Raw genomic sequence first — 15,206 nt, 5'->3', positions numbered from 1 at the left:
ACTTCTCTTACCCAAATGCATGTAATTGAACTTAGTAATTAATTAGGTTCACTTAATAACTTAAAAGCAACAATACATGTCAGAGACATGGATGACATGTTTAAGGGGTTACTTTACACCTTGGCATGAAATATGGCTAATAGTAACAACCTTAGGGGAATGTGGCCAAAAATGAATCGAAATATGTATATTTAGAAACTTAGTGCCTTTTTGTTTGCTAAGTGTTATATCAAACATAGAAACCAATGCATGCTAAGAACAAACCTTGTTTAAAAATTAGAAATGTCATGTAATATAGACTTAGAAACATGCTCTAGGAGGAATAAGGTAATTGTCTCACCTAACTTTAAGTCGAAATATATCTTGATTATACTTAATGCATTCATGCACAATGTTTGTTTGTTATGTATGTGCTTGTTTAATATAGTTTGCATTTTTGTAAAAAGGATTTCAAATTAAATACTTAATAACTTAATATAAGAAATGCATGTAAGGGTCTATGCTCATTTTTAGTGAATTTCGGGCAAGAAGGATGTCTAACACCTTCCTTCTCTCCCCACTATCTTGAATCTAGTTCGAAATATGACATAGAATCATAAAGGGTACTAAACCCTTACTATAGGTAAGATACAATCAATGTACTTAATTTATTTTAAATCTCACCCAGATGGCGACTCCTATTAAATGCTCTGCTAGTAAAATAAAAATTTGAGTCTTATGATAGTGTTATGAGAAAATAGGAGCCAAACTAGTTGTAATTTTTCAAACCGCCATCCACATTACTATAACAATATTTTTCAAAAGTACAATGCATGTGATTTGTTACTATGCACATTCTGTTTATATGGTATTAAAGACATTAATCTAGCTTAGCAATCCTCAAATAATCAAAATGTCCTTATACTCTACTTCTCAAAGAAATAGTTCTTCACCTTCTCACTAGAAAACTCATTAACCTTCTTAGCATTCTTCTTTTTCTCTCCCTAATGCAACTCAAGTTTTATCCATTAAGCTACGTCCGCCAACTATCTCCTATGGAAGGCATAATTTGCCATTACTTCATAGTCACAATCTTTCCATTCATTTTCTTGGTCGTCTTTCTATCTCTAAGACATTCGATTATGGTATTCTAAATCGTGACTATCTTATGTTTTCTTCATGATTAGCTTACAGCAAGTTAGATGTTTTACTCAATATTCGTGCTCCTCCAGATAACTAGCCTGAGCATAACATTGGAGGCAAGCAAAGTTAGCCATTATCTTTTCTTTTGGATATAGAACACAAGTGCAACAATTAAGGAAACAGTTGAAGCATCTATATAAGAGTGATGATTGCATTGATTCATACGTGTAGCGTGTGCCAAGTTGCTCAATGAACAATTCGCAGCGTTTTAATATCCAGTCTCATAGAAAGCATTAGTTTGTAATATTCATGACAATTTTATTAGTTATTAGTTAAAATTTTTAACAATTTTAAGTTGGTTTTTAATATTACGATTTATCACTTTAATACTTTATAATTTTTCACTTTAAAATTAAATATATTATTAATAGTTAAAACAAATCTATATTATTTAAAAAATTTATATTATCAAATTATTTATATTTTGATTTTTTTAATTATCAAATTATTTATAATATTATCTAATAATTTTATATTATCAAGTTATCACTTTAATAATTTATAATTTTTATTTTATAAGTTTAGTTGAATTATCATCCACTTTTAAATTTAAATATTATATTTAATAATTTTAAAAGCAATATCTATATATATTATATAATTTTAATTTCATAAACTTAAATGTTTTATTAAATAATTAAAATTATAATAATATTTTAATATTTTCATTAAAAATTAAATTATCATTATTCGATGACTTAATAATATCTTAATTTTGATATTTTTATTTATTAATGTATATAACAAAACTTAAATATTTATTTATAATAAATATTAATTTTTCACTTTAATATTTAATATAATAATTGATAATTAAAAGAACAACATATTATCTAATAATTTTATATTATTAAATTATTTATATTTTTATAATGATTTAATCTTTAATTTAAAATTAAAATGTTTATAAAAATTATATTTTATCATAATTAATAATATATAAATAATCTAAATTAAGATGTAATGCTAAAAGCAAATCATATCATTGAAAACGAGAGTTTAAACTACTAAATACTTATCTGATTATTAATGACATCTATTAATAAATATCATCAATCATAGAATAATTTTATTATTTGAAAAATGTATATCATTAAATTATTATTAGTTCAATTTTAATTTTAATAAATATTTATTTCAATATTTTTAGAATTTTTTTTTTCCCAATTTTAATTTCATGTACTCATCTTATCCATTCATCCAATAAGAATCAATATAAATATAATTATTTTAAATTAGTTTATATTAAATTAAAATTTATCATTTTAATGATTTTCAATTGTTATCTATTGTATAATTATATTTTAAAATATTTTGCATGATAATAAAAGGTAATTTTGATATTATTAAATTTATTATTATTATTAAATAATAATTCAATTAAAATTCCTAAATATTAGTATTCATTCAAATTCAATAACTTATTATCATAATTAAAAAAATTAAATTTCATAATTTTTTAAAAATAATAGTAATAGATATTTATCTCACTTTTATTCATATTATAAATATCTTCTTCTCTAAATAAATATAATAAATCATAGACAAATTGAAAATAAATATTAAATAAATAATTTCATAATTATTAACTATATAATTTATAAAATAATATCAATAAAAGCTTCTTTATAAAAATTCTTAAAATTGTTAATTGTATGTAACTCTATTAATAATATTATTAATATCTCTAAATTTACATGATAAGATAATTAATAAAAAGAATATTTTTTTAATTTTAAAAGAGAAAACGTTAATTATTTATGAAAAAATATATATTTAGAGTTTTGATTATGCAATAATTTTTTAATAATAAAAGTTATATATTTAATTAATAAAAATTATATATTTAATTAATAAAAATTATATATTTAATTAATTAAAATTATATATTTGATTAATTAAATTTATATATTTAATTAATGAAAATTATATTTTTTAAAATATAATTTATATTCAAATAGAAAATATTTTAACTAATTAAATTAAAATTTTAATTACTATCAAATTTAACATCTATTATTAGAAATTTCATTATTCCTTCCCCTTTCTATTTTTGTAAAGTCATCTCACTTGATTTTTTAGTAATTATATTTTATTGGATAAAATCATTCAAACTTGAATTAAAAATATTAATTTCAAATAAATATTAAAAATAATTTATTATATTAAATAATATATAGTAAAAAATTAAAATTTTAGCACTTTTAGCATTTATAAAGATTTTCATTTTTAAAGTTAAAGAAAAATTTGTAATTTATTTTTTGTTATTTTTTTTGGGATGTTTATATAAAAAAATATATTTTTTCAACTCAAAAATTATATATATATATATATATATATATATATATAAATTATAAGAACATTAAATAAAATATTTGAAAAATTAAATTAAATATAGATAAAATAATCTAATAGTAAAAAAAATCATAAAATCAAAGATTGTTTAACTTTTTAAATTTTATTTAAATAAACACATCAAATCAAATATGTTATGATATAAATTTTATAGATTAAAAAATACTAAATTAAAATAAGAGAAATTCAGTACATATATAAAAAATAATTTAACATAAATCTAAATAAATGGGAGATTAAGAGAATGACACAAATGATGTCTCTGAAAATTGAGAGGCTAACCATGAAATTAGAATTTGGAATCCAAGAAGTGAAATTTGAGGAGCTAATGGTGCGAGATTAGTAGTATTAAAAAAAAAAAAAACTTAATAAGCAATTGCATGCAATATATAATATCTGGTCCAATTTAAACTCAATTTATTTTATAGCAGTTTTTTAATTTATTGTCTCTAAATTAATAAAAATTATTAAACTCTATATGAGAATAAATAACAACCAAATTAAAAATATGTTAATACTTATTAATTTTTATTTTATTCTACTATATAAATCATATAGTATGATATGATTTTAGTGTTATTAAATAACTCGGATATTTATAACATACAGGCTACAATATCATGAATTTTTATCATAATTAAATTTTACTAATTATTATTTTATAAAAACTCAATCACATTCAAATAAATATAATTATATGCTATTAATAAATAATAATTATATACTATTATTTTATTATTGTGATAATTATTTTGATATTTTTAAATAATATTTAAGTTTGTTATTTTAATAATCATATATAAAAATTTTAATTTTTTTAATTAACATATATATATATATCTATATATCAAAACTTATAAATTTAATGGTATATATGTTAAAAATTTAATGTTGTTATATCTTATATTTTTTTAAAATTTTCTTTAATTAACTAAAATTAATATAAACTATAATATCGTCATCTATTTTAAAAACAATATAAGGAGGTGTTCTATTAAATTTACAGTTGTATTCATATAATAATTCTAGATAAATTAAACGGCAATTATTATATTTTATACCATGTGCTATTATAAAAAGTTTAAATTATAAATATTATTATTTATTTAGTTAATTAATTATTAATAAATAAACTGTCTAATTTTATAATAATCATATTATAGCATAATGTTAAATAATTTATACTAATCTACCTATACTATATATATATATAATGTAAATAATAAAATTATCATCTAGTTTATATCCTTATTTTAAAAAATCTAATGCTATTATATCTTATATATTTTTTTAAATTTTTTTAACTAATTAAAATTAATATAAAGTATAATATTATCTTCTATTTTAAAAAATTAAATTTTAAAAAATAAAATTATCAACTATTTAAATAATTAAGAGTATACATCTAGCGACAAAGTCTCTAACAAAGTCTCCATCAACTTGGGGACAAGGTTCTAGCAGAGGATCACGTGGTCATGGTTGTAAAGGATATTCACGTGAAGTAAATCCTACAAAGGCTAAAGTGAGGAAGGCCTCTACAACATGCGTCTTCAACCAAGTGCCTCTTTTTTCTCAAAGTCATTTTTATTGCAATCTCTACATGTGACACAAAACCATTCCACAACCTTTATAAAAAAGATTTACCCTGGTTTGGTATATAATTCTCAAACCACATGTAAAGAAATTTTTAAACACAAATTTGGCAAAAAGCTCTAGTTAAGAGAAATTTTGTCAATTGCAACCACTTAGGTTAGACAAAGTAAGATCCAACCAAGCTGCATTGATCTTTTGCAAAATGGTTAAGCAATGCATCCATAGGAATGACCAAAAATTAATAATAAGAAGCATAGTCTGCCATCATTCTTTCGTTGTTGATTTAATTGCACCAATTTGCTCACCCTCAACAACAATAGGGGTCTCTATTTTAGATGAGTCAGGTGCAGCATTGGTAGCAGCATCTTTAACGGGTGGAGATTGGTTGTTGATATCAACTGCAGCTACTGTTGCAGAATTTTTCTCATTCTTGCCATTTTCCCCTTCGTTTGCATCCTTTCCATCTTCTCTTCCTTTTGCATCTTTGCTATCTTTCTTTTCGTTTGTATCCTTGCCATCTTTTTCATTCTTGGTGTCTTTTCCACCCTTTTCATCCTTACCATCTTTCCCATCCTTTGCATCCTTACTATCTTTGGTAGGTGGGGGAGGCATCATATGAGCTGGAGGATTCTGTTTAAGCTTTGCAAAAATTTGCCTCATCCTTGAAAGATCAATGGGTTTTCCAGGCTTTGGACCTTGAATTACCATAATGGAAGGTTTTCTGTCAGGATCTTTTCGATTTCTCTTTTCAATGTTTGGCACCTCTCGAGGAATGAACTCAGCAATGGCTTTCCAATAATGTTTGTACGCTTCTTTATGGAATTTTTCTTGGTTAGACAAGTACAACTGTAAATGAAAAAGACAATTTATTTGAGTAATAAAGACCAAAGAAGTGCAAAACATGTGTATATGCTAAATGTGCTCGACATAATCAAGGAAGAAAGGAGGTAGTGAATGGGAAATATGAAATTACCTTCTCCCTTTCTCTGTTGTGAGCCTTGTTAGTTTCAGAATTAAGTCGTCTTTTCTCATAAAACTCCTTTTTATATTCTTCAGCTTCATTGATAATTTGATTTCGCATCTCCTTTTCTCTGTTCTCTTTTTCCTCAAGATGGAGAGCATTTTGACTGTGCAAAATAGATGCAGGAGATTATATCTATTCAATATTTCTTTGGTCAGGATTTTGATATATTTACCACTTATCACTATATACCTGTATTTTATTTTTGTACCCAATTATTATTTATCCATTGTTTGTTAAATTCTTATTAAAAAATATAATGGAAATGTAGTTAAAATTAAGAAGTTGAATGAGCTAAAAACATTTTTATTAGAAACATTAAGAGATTATGTTTGTCTCTCAATTTTAGTCCTAACTTAATAAATATCTAAATTTTAAAAAGTATTATTTTTAAATACTTAAAATTTAAAAAAAATATATTATTTTAAATACTTAAATTTAATAAAAAAATACTTTTAAACACATCTTTAAAACTATGAATTTAAAAAATTATTTTTAAATGCAATTTTAAAATTATAAATTTAGTAAAATTGTATTTAAAAATAATATTTTTTTTTAAAGTTTAAATATTTAAATTATAATTTTATATTCATAATATATCAATTGATCTTACTATTTGTATTTTAAAACTATGATGAATAACTTGCAACAGTTGCTTCAGCCCATAAGATTTCATCCTTCATATTTCATGAGCAACAACATCTAAACTTCAGCAAAGCAATAAATCATACAAATTATATCCCTTTCATAATTAAGAGGAACACATACACTCACTTCTTTAGGAATAATACTTTACAATTCTTTAAATAAAAACCTCCAATCCTAATATTTATTTACCATCAAACTGTCTAACTATTAATCAGAATACAGCTGGAGAACTCTAACTAAATTTTAAGAAAAATTAAATAAAATTTTCACTATTTTCATTTCAGGTTTTATAATTTTATTTGTGTAAAAATAGTATTTGTACTATCGTGTCATTAGCAAATAGTGGCAATTTTCTGACACTGTCAAAAAATGCTAGTTTGGCAAGAAAAATATAATTGTTAATTAAAAAAAGAAAGTATAAAAAAGTAAAATGTGATTTCATTCATTTTCATTTTAAGTTTTGTAATTCAATTTATATTAAATTAGTATGTCGTGATATAATTTTTATATTAAAATTCTTGACCATGTCTGAAAATTGCCTTTATTTGCTATCGGCGCAATACCACAGTTATTATTTTGACACAAATAAAATTACAGATCCTAAAGTGAAAAATTATTAAAACTGATATAACACAATAATCGCCCAAAGTAGGCCATGTACTGGCACTCGAAGGCAGGGTCATGTGGCAAGAGTCTGATCAGGTGATATTCAATCCCACCGAGGGAAAAGAAGAGCCAGACGCTTTAGGTCTCAGCTCTTCGTCAAGACTCGCCCTCTCAACTATAGGGCGAGGCTCCATGGGAAGTTACCGTTAGCGGATACAATCTGCCAGATCTCCATTACATCTATAATCATGAGATCCTCTATCAATTAGCCGATACCAACCGAATTTTTAAGATACGATTATTAACTCCATCTTCTTACAATATAAAAGCTAACAATCGCAGAGACCAATGTACGGATTCTTACACAACTACTCTTAAATTCTAAGCAATTCCTTACATTCGCCCTTTTCTTCAATTTACTGACTTGAGTGTTAGAGTGGCTGCCATAGGCGCCAACCACCTCACATTCTCTTTCTTGCAGAGTGACCAATCGCAGCACAACTTCATTTCAGCTATATCATTTGGTTTCATTGCTGAGAAATCCATTGAATTCTCTCTATTCATTTGTATTAAAATTGATTTCTTATCTCTTTTCTCTTAAAAAAAAATCTTTCTTTCCTCTCTGTCGAAATGGTCGATAATTCACAAGCTGCTGCTAAGGTTGCTACCATTAAGGGCGCTATCATTTCTTCTGCTCCTAGTATTGGACAAAACACACCCACTATAGTCAACAAATCAGATCTCAACAATATAAACAATGAGAAAATGCTCCAATATATCAAAAGATTGCAGGCTACTCTCGAGCAATACAAAGCTCGGAGGGAGGCATCATTCATGGCTTCTAGGGGAAGGAAGGAACCCTCCATTGATACCCCAAGGACTCAGACAGAGGCGATCTAGACATGGTCCAAAGGCAAGGCCATGTTTGAGAAAGAGGAGTTATTAGACGATGCTTTGAAGGATGTCAATTAGAAGCTAGTACGGGATATTCAAAGATACCAAAAGGAGCAGAAAGAGGACTTTGTCCTAGACGATGCCTCACCTCTGTCAGAAGAAATTCTAGTGGAGACTTTTACTGCCAAGTTCAAACTCCCAAGTTTGGACAAATATGACGGAACAGTAGATACCAAGAGTTACCTGGCAATCTTTAGAATAACAATGCAGCTTCAGGACGTCAATGATTTTGTGTTGTGCCAAATGTTCCCATCCACCCTCACAGATTTGGCTCAGAAATGGTACCAACATCTAAGTCCAAATTCAATTCACTACTTTACGCAATTTGCTATGTTGTTTAAGTCTATGTTGATTGCTTGCATACCTCCTAAAAAGCACTCCTCTTACTTGCGAAAGATCTGCCAAGAAGAAGGTGAGTCTTTAGGAGCTTTATCTCACATTTCAATATAGAAGCAATGCAGTTGAAAGAATTAATTCATGAGATAGTATGTGAAGCATTAAAAAAAGGAACGTGCAATATCAAGTTCATGGATTTTCTAATCAAGAATCCAGCCGCTACTTACCAACAGCTAATGAACAAAGCCCAGAAGTACATAAGGCTGGATGATGAAGTCCAAGTGCTGAGAGAAGACAAGAGGATGCGTTAGAAGCAAAATCAAAAGCCAAACAAGCGAGGGTATGAAGGTGATAGCAGAAGTTACCCAGTCTCCCGAAGAAGGGACAACCAAGGTAAGTATGCAAATTACAATCTATTGAATGACTCTCGGACACATATTTTAATGCGGATTAGGAAAAATGATAAGAAAGTCAAATGAGCTCCCAAGTTCAACCCTAAGAAAGCTGGAAGGCGAGATAGGACCAAGTACTACCATTTTCATAAAGACCACGGATATACAATAGAGGAGTGTCAACAGCTGAAAGATGATCAAGAGGTTAATAAGGGACGACACGCTTTAAAATTTTGCCATAAAGAATAGAGAAGGGAGGAGGCCTAAGGTAATTACATGAGGACCCAGTGATGGCAAAGCGAAAAATAAACGAGTCCCAGTAAACGTCCTATTAGCTGAGCATGAAACATGGGCCAAATAGGAAGCAAGGTTCGGACCTACAGTCGAGGCGATAGGATTTTTTTCAAAATGACTTACTGGACATCAATATTCATCTAAACATGTATGAGGTGAGGCGAGCCTTAGTGGATACAGGTAGTTTTGTTAATCTCCTCACCTTAGATGTTTTTAAGAAATTAGGCTTGCATAAAAATAACATTATTAAAGTCTCCTATCCATTAGTGGAATTAGGAGATAAGACTGTGGCAGTACTGGGCACCATCAACCTCCCACTTATGCTTAGTGATGAGAAACATAAGCGGGAGCTGTATACGGAGTTTGCAGTGGTAGATATCCCCATTGCATAAAATGTGATACTTGGTCACCTAGTTCTAAACTGTCACGATATAGTTATCAACATGGATTCTATATGTTTGAAGTTACCAACTCCAGGAGGATTAGCTGTAGTCCAGGCAACCAGAAGTCGACTAAAGAATGTTATAGACACTTCATAAAAAGCCTCGAAAAAGCGATAATATCCATCGAATTACTAGAGAAGCCTGATTCCCACATAAAACCATAGCTAACAAACCCAGTAGAAGAGGTTCAGTTAGGTAGGGATCAAAAGAGTGACCACTTTCAGTTGGTCTCTAAAAGATATGACAGGAGTGCACCCGACTCTCATTACCTATAAGTTGTCTGTCGAAAAAATAATAAAACCGGTATGAGAAAAGAAAAGAAAGTTTACACTGGAGAGGCAGTAGGTAATTAAGGAGAAGGTTAATAAGTTGTTAAGTGCAGGATTAATAAAGGAGGTCTAGTATTCTGCATAAATGAGGTGATTAAGGATGACGCCTATTGACTTGCTAGAGAAACCTGATTTCCATTTAAAACCAGAGCCAGCAGACCCAGTAGAAGAGGTCCAATTAGAGTGACCACATTCACCTGGTCTCCAAAAGATGTGACAGAAGTGGACCCAACTCTCATCACCCATAAGTTGTTTGTTGATAAAACAATAAAACTAGTGCAGCAAAAGATAAGGAAGTTTACTCCGGAGAAACAGTGAGTGATCAAGGAGGAGGTTAATAAGTTGTTAAGTGCAAGATTACTAAAAAAGGTTCAATATCCTACATGGCTTGCTAATGTAGTACCGGTAAAGAAGGCCAACGAGAAATGGAGATGTGCGTGGATTTTACTGATTTGAACAAAGCATGTCCAAAAGACCATTACCCACTCCCATCTATCGATAGGTTAGTGAACTCGACCTCGAGTCATGCAATGGTTTCCTTTCTTGATGCCATTTCAGATTACCATCATATCATAATGGAGACCGAAGATACATAAATGATTGTATTCATTACCAATATAGGAGCTTTCTGCTACAGAATACAGGGGCAACTTACTAAAGACTAATGTCAAGCATCTTTAAAGACATGGTGGGGTCAATAATCAAGGTGTATGTGGGTGACATGGTGGTAAAGAGATGATCCTTAGAAGATCATCCAGATGATATCCGTAAAGATTTTGACGTACTGGATAAGGCAGGTATGAAACTAAACACTAAAAAATGCACATTCGGGGTAAAAACAGGGAAGTTTTTAGGGTATATAGTCTCAAAAAGAGGCATAGAAGAAAACTATGAAAAGATTAATGCCATCCAAAGTATGAAGGCACTGAAAATCATAAATGATGTGCAAAAGTTAAATTGGCGAGTTATAGCTCTTAGACGGTTTATATTATGCTCGGCTATGAGGTGCCTCCCGTTCTTTAAAGGCTTAAAAGGCAAAAATAAATTTGTATGGGGAAAAGAGTATATAGAGGCATTTGAAAGCCTGAAAATTTTTTATCTCCTCCCCCTTTGATAAGCTCGCATGTTGAAGGCAAAGTCTTGTATTTGTATTTATCTGCGATGCAGGAAACTGTAAGTTTGATACTCGTTTGAGAAGACAAAGGGGAGCAAAGCCCAGTGTATTACGCCAGCCAAATCTTAAAGGGGGCCTAGTTGAATTATCTCCCTCTTAAAAAATTGGCATTTACAGTCCTGATGTCTGCAATGAAGCTGTGTCCCTATTTTGAGTCACACACTATAGAAATCAGAATATATTATCCCTTGTGAAGGGTATTATATAGGCCGAAACTATCAGAGCGACTGTCCACCTGGACGGTGATACTATCAGCCTTCGATATCAGGTATGTCTCAAGAAAAGCAATAACGGCCTAGGCGGTAGTCGATTTTATCGCAGAGATGACTTCGCCATTGGAGACTTTGGAATTGCCTGAATGGCCTATTGAGAAGTGGAAGATTTGGGCAAATGGTGCTTGCGGAGCTGGGGGTTCTTTAATTGGAATCCTCCTGCATAGTCAAATTGAGATAAAGCTTTGCTACGCGATAAAAGTCGCCTTCAACGCTATCAACAAGGTGACCGAGTATGAAGTTATGATTATGGCCCTAAAAATCATTGTGAAAATAGGTGTACAAAAATTAATTAATTTTAGTGACTCACAGTTGGTTGTTAATCAATGCTAGGGACAGTTTAAAATCTGAGAACTAAATCTTATCAAATACGAAAAGAAGGTTCACTCCTTAATGATGAGAATCAAAGATACGCAAAGCAACTGCGAGGTTCACTAGGTGGATAGAGGTGACAATGAAAAAGCCGATTTTCTGGCCAAAATAGTGATGGCAGGTAAAAAATACCTGAGCCAACCATTTCAGTTTGAGGAGCTACACAACCTACAACTGACAAGGAAGAATCTTTCCCTATAGAGGAAAGAGAATCGTGGATGACACACGTGTACAAGTTTATAATAGAGGATGAACTGTCGGCCGATTAATTGTCGGCTAAATAGGTACTAAGAAAGTCCTCTAAATATGCACTAATTAATGGTTGGTTGTATAGGAGATCCTCAACTCAACCATGGCTACGATGCGTAACGAAAGATGAGGGTCGAAAAATCCTTAAAGACATTCATGAAGGTGATTGTGGAAGTCACGAAGGAGCTTGGACGATTACCCGGAAAGCATTCAGACAAGGATACTACTGGCCAATGATAATGCAAGATACAAAAGAATTTGTCCAGAGGTGTCATCGATGTCAAGTGGCATGCAAGCATTCCAAAGACTCCTAGAGAGATGCAAGCAGCGATTGGAAGACCCTGGCCTTTCTTTCAATAGGGGCTAAACATTCTTGGCCATTCCAAAAGCAATTGGGTCAAGGAGATTCATAATTACGGTAGTGGATCATTTCAGTAAGTGGCCTAAGACTGAGGCAGTTCAGTCCATTGCCACTCAATAAACAATCTCTTTCATCAGCAAGAACATCTTCACTCGATTTTGAATCTTAAAGGTAATAATCACTGACAACGGAACTCAGTTTAAAGATTTCTGCAGAAAATGAGAGATTGACTTAAACTTTAGTTCGGCCTATCATCCACAGACCAATGGAATGACCGAGATTGTAAACAGGACTATCCTATAAGGGTTAAAAAAAAGACTCGATAAAGACAAGGGCAACTGCCCTGAGAAATTACTCCATATACTTTGGACATACAGAACAACCTTGAGAACAGTCACAGGGAAAATACCTTTCTTTCTTCTATACGGGGCCAAGGCAGTAATTTTCGTGGAAATCCAAATAAGCAATTTCAGGATACAATACCCTAAGATTTCAGAAAATCCATATGAACAAAATGTCCAGAATGTTTAACAGTAGAGTCAAGTCACGTGTTTTTTGTCTGATGTAAAAATTCATAACCTTAACTTTTTTCTATTTGCCACTAGATTCCAACAAAAATTGTAACAGATCTCATATTTATTGATTTCTTATTTTTAAGTACCTTATTAGGCATCCAGCATAATAAAATTCACTATATTTATTATAAAAAATCATATTAATATAATAAAAATATATAAATTGTAATTTTACTATTTACCATTGTAGTATTAATATTCTCTTACAGCTTAATAGTATAAGCCAACACTTAGAGGCAAAAGTAGAGATGTTGTATTAAAAGTAAATATGATTAAAACTCAAAACAATTAAGAGAATCAGAACTAAATAATAGAAAGAAGTCCTATTATAATTTTTTTGTACTAAACAGATAGAAATGAAATATAATTAAGAGAATCAGAACTAAATAATAGAAAGAAGTCCTATTATAATTTTTTGCACTAAACAGATAGAAATGAAATATAAGACCATAAAAATTTAATAATGAAAGAAAATAAATTTAGAAATTTTGAATTGAATTATATCAATTTTCAAAATTTTTTTATTAAATAATAAAATAACTAAAAGTTTTGAATTTTTTATATCAATAGCATTACCCGCATAGTATATGAGTAAAATAAAATAATATACATCTTGTCACGTGGTAAAAGATTCTCTATAATTTAAATTTTAAGATTGGATATAATTATCATAATTTAAAACTTTTGATAATTTTATCAACTTTTTGATAATTTTACTAACTTTTAATATTTTAGATTAAATTTTAAAATAGCTAAAAAAAAATTTTTTTTTTCATGCAAATAGTCCAATATAAAATCATGAGATTTAACGACAACTATATAATCTTTAGATAAAGATCAAACTGGGATGCCTAAAACAAGAACCCATAAATCAATCTTCAAGCACAAACTAAAGAAACTCACCGGCGCCACTCACGTCGTTGGAAGCCTTCCTCCCGCATCTGACCAGGATCGGGTAGAAGAGGTCCATCGGAAGCAAAAATGCCACCACCATCCTCTCCATACCCGTTTATATTTCCATCAGTTTCAGGCGTCCCCATAGTCTCAAAAGGCGAGGAGAACTCCTGATTCGATGCAGACAACTTGAACCCATATCCCTCCTCAGAATAAGGTTGATCGTTATCGTTTAAGTTATTGGGTGACATAATATTGACAGGAGGATCAGCAATAGGGGGTGGAGGTTGGACAGCAAACATGTCATCCTGAGAGGTGGGGGCAGGGAATGAGGAGTCGTAACCCGTGTTTCCATTATAGTCAAAAGGATGGGAATTGGGTGAAATTTGATCACTTTGGATGTTGTTGGTAGATTCGTCTCCATCGGCAGTGAATGAGTCGAAAGCAGACGCCATAATCAATAACTAAAAACTCTTTTCTCTGCCTCTATAGATGGTGAATGGTGTCTGCATTAGTTGGTGAGCAATTGCAATTTTTAGTTGAGGAATTCTCTCTTTGCTAGAACGCTGTGTTCGGATCTCTAGAGATACAAAGTCTACCTCCAAGCTAAAAATAACAATATAAATATAAAAAAAAACTATTATGAATTTGGATAATAATGATATTTTTTTAAATATTATATATTGCTTTTTATAATTTTAATTCAAGAAATTTTTAATTAAAAAGATATAAAATTTTATATAATCTGTACAAAGGGGCTCCTAGAATACGTTTAAAAAATTTAAGTTATTCACAACTTCATTTAAATTTAAAATTGAATAATGCATTTAATTTATTTGTTGAATTAATTTTCAAAGTTAGTTGAGAAAATATTAACATATTTAAATTTATTAACATTTTAAACTTTAAAATTAAATTAATGATTATATATTTGAATTCAAGTTTATTATATTGTCAAAATTTAATAATATATATATTAAAATTATATTATTAATTGTAAAAAATTAATTATTGAAATTTTATTTTTATGAATTTTATACATATAAAAATAAATTTTTTATTTCAAATTTTTGCTAAAATTTGATTAACAAATTATTTTTTCAAATATTTTAAACCATTATTTTTTAAAAAATAATTATTTATTTTAAAATAATCA

General features: G+C 29.2%; 1 protein-coding gene across 1 annotated transcript; it reads right to left on the bottom strand.

The window, feature by feature from the left end:
* Positions 1–5,125: 5,125 nt before the first annotated feature.
* Positions 5,126–14,527, bottom strand: LOC110603205 (clathrin light chain 1). Its single transcript, XM_043952158.1, has 3 exons — positions 14,060–14,527; positions 6,104–6,257; positions 5,126–5,976 (listed from the first exon to the last, which is right to left on the bottom strand). The coding sequence occupies exons 1-3, from the start codon at positions 14,503–14,505 to the stop codon at positions 5,395–5,397; spliced, it is 1,182 nt and encodes a 393-aa protein (XP_043808093.1). The 5' UTR covers positions 14,506–14,527; the 3' UTR covers positions 5,126–5,394.
* Between the last annotated feature and the right edge of the window lie 679 nt (positions 14,528–15,206).

Source organism: Manihot esculenta, chromosome 16 (genome assembly GCF_001659605.2).
Source record: "Manihot esculenta cultivar AM560-2 chromosome 16, M.esculenta_v8, whole genome shotgun sequence".
Taxonomy (NCBI): Eukaryota; Viridiplantae; Streptophyta; class Magnoliopsida; order Malpighiales; family Euphorbiaceae; genus Manihot; species Manihot esculenta.
The sequence above is the reverse complement of the archived record's forward strand: the minus strand, read 5'-3'. Positions and strand labels throughout refer to the sequence as shown.